This window comes from Plasmodium inui (genome assembly GCF_000524495.1).
Source record: "Plasmodium inui San Antonio 1 unplaced genomic scaffold supercont1.173, whole genome shotgun sequence".
Taxonomy (NCBI): Eukaryota; Apicomplexa; class Aconoidasida; order Haemosporida; family Plasmodiidae; genus Plasmodium; species Plasmodium inui.
In genome coordinates, this window is record NW_008482007.1 from 7,713 (window position 1) to 8,822 (window position 1,110).

Here is a 1,110-nt window from a genome sequence, read left to right on the forward strand (position 1 = left end):
TAAATTATCATTTGTATATAACGAAGAATTCAATTTTTGCAATCTTTCATATTCTTGTGGTGCTATCATAGGTAGATCTTCTTTTAGACCCTTTATAATTGGATGCTCATTAATCTTTTTGAGCTCCAATCTGGCCTTCATTGCTTCTTCCAATTTACCTTGTCTTTTGATATCTAATAGGGATGTTTCTGCATACTTTATTAATCTATCGGTTGTATATCCTGTAAGACCGCTTTGGACACTATCCTTAATATAATTATTAACTGGAAAAACATACCTAGCCAAGAGGCGGACTGGTGTTATGAAGAAATAAATAAAATTTTGCAGAAAAGCATAGTAACAAATAAAAGGATACAAAGTAAGAGCCGATGCAAATGACCGGACTATTTCCAACGGAGGATTTTCGTTAACCCAAAAAGTGCTGGGTTCGAACTTGGTTTTAGAGATTCCACATGCTCAGTTTGTTCTCCTAATTTGTCACGCATTGAAGAAGGAAAACCAATTGGAGTATTGAAGTATAAATTCAAACTCCTGTGCACAGTGATAGTAATAGCAGGATGCTTAAAACTAGGTGTTTTAATATAACTCCACGCAGTTGTAAACTCATTAGGATTCGTTATAACTCGCGAAATTCTCAGCTTTATGAGATATACAATAACAGGTAATAGCATCTTCTCAATAAACCGACCAAGTTTCTTTCCAGAATAACAGATAGAAGTACTTATAGCTTGATATTCACACAATTGGCTTAAATTATTTAAATTCATTAATGAAAATATTTGTGAAGATAACATAAAATAATTCGATGAAATAAATGTTTTGCCATATGTTAATTGTTGTATCGGTTTTTTGGCAGATATAGGAATAAGACTATTTGTTATATTATCCATTAAGCTACCATAATAGATAAATGCAAAGTTCAGAATTGCCTTCTCATTCAACGTTAACCCTAGCTTATCTGGATTTCCGTATTCTTTATCAAGCATATCTGCTGTATTACTTATTTTTGCAACAAACATTGTTTGAAATATGGAAAAAAATGTTTTTGAAAAAAATCTGGATGCCATTGAATTATTTAAATCCTCTAACCTTTCTTCTTTGCTCATTCTT

General features: G+C 31.8%; 1 protein-coding gene across 1 annotated transcript; it reads right to left on the reverse strand.

Moving 5' to 3' along the window:
• Positions 1–22: 22 nt before the first annotated feature.
• On the reverse strand, positions 23–1,019 carry C922_05772 (hypothetical protein; the record flags this gene model as incomplete). The annotated part of the gene is made up of 2 exons (XM_008821343.1): positions 23–277; positions 412–1,019. Coding segments are annotated over 2 exons (861 nt in total), but the record flags the coding sequence as incomplete, so codon positions are not given.
• Between the last annotated feature and the right edge of the window lie 91 nt (positions 1,020–1,110).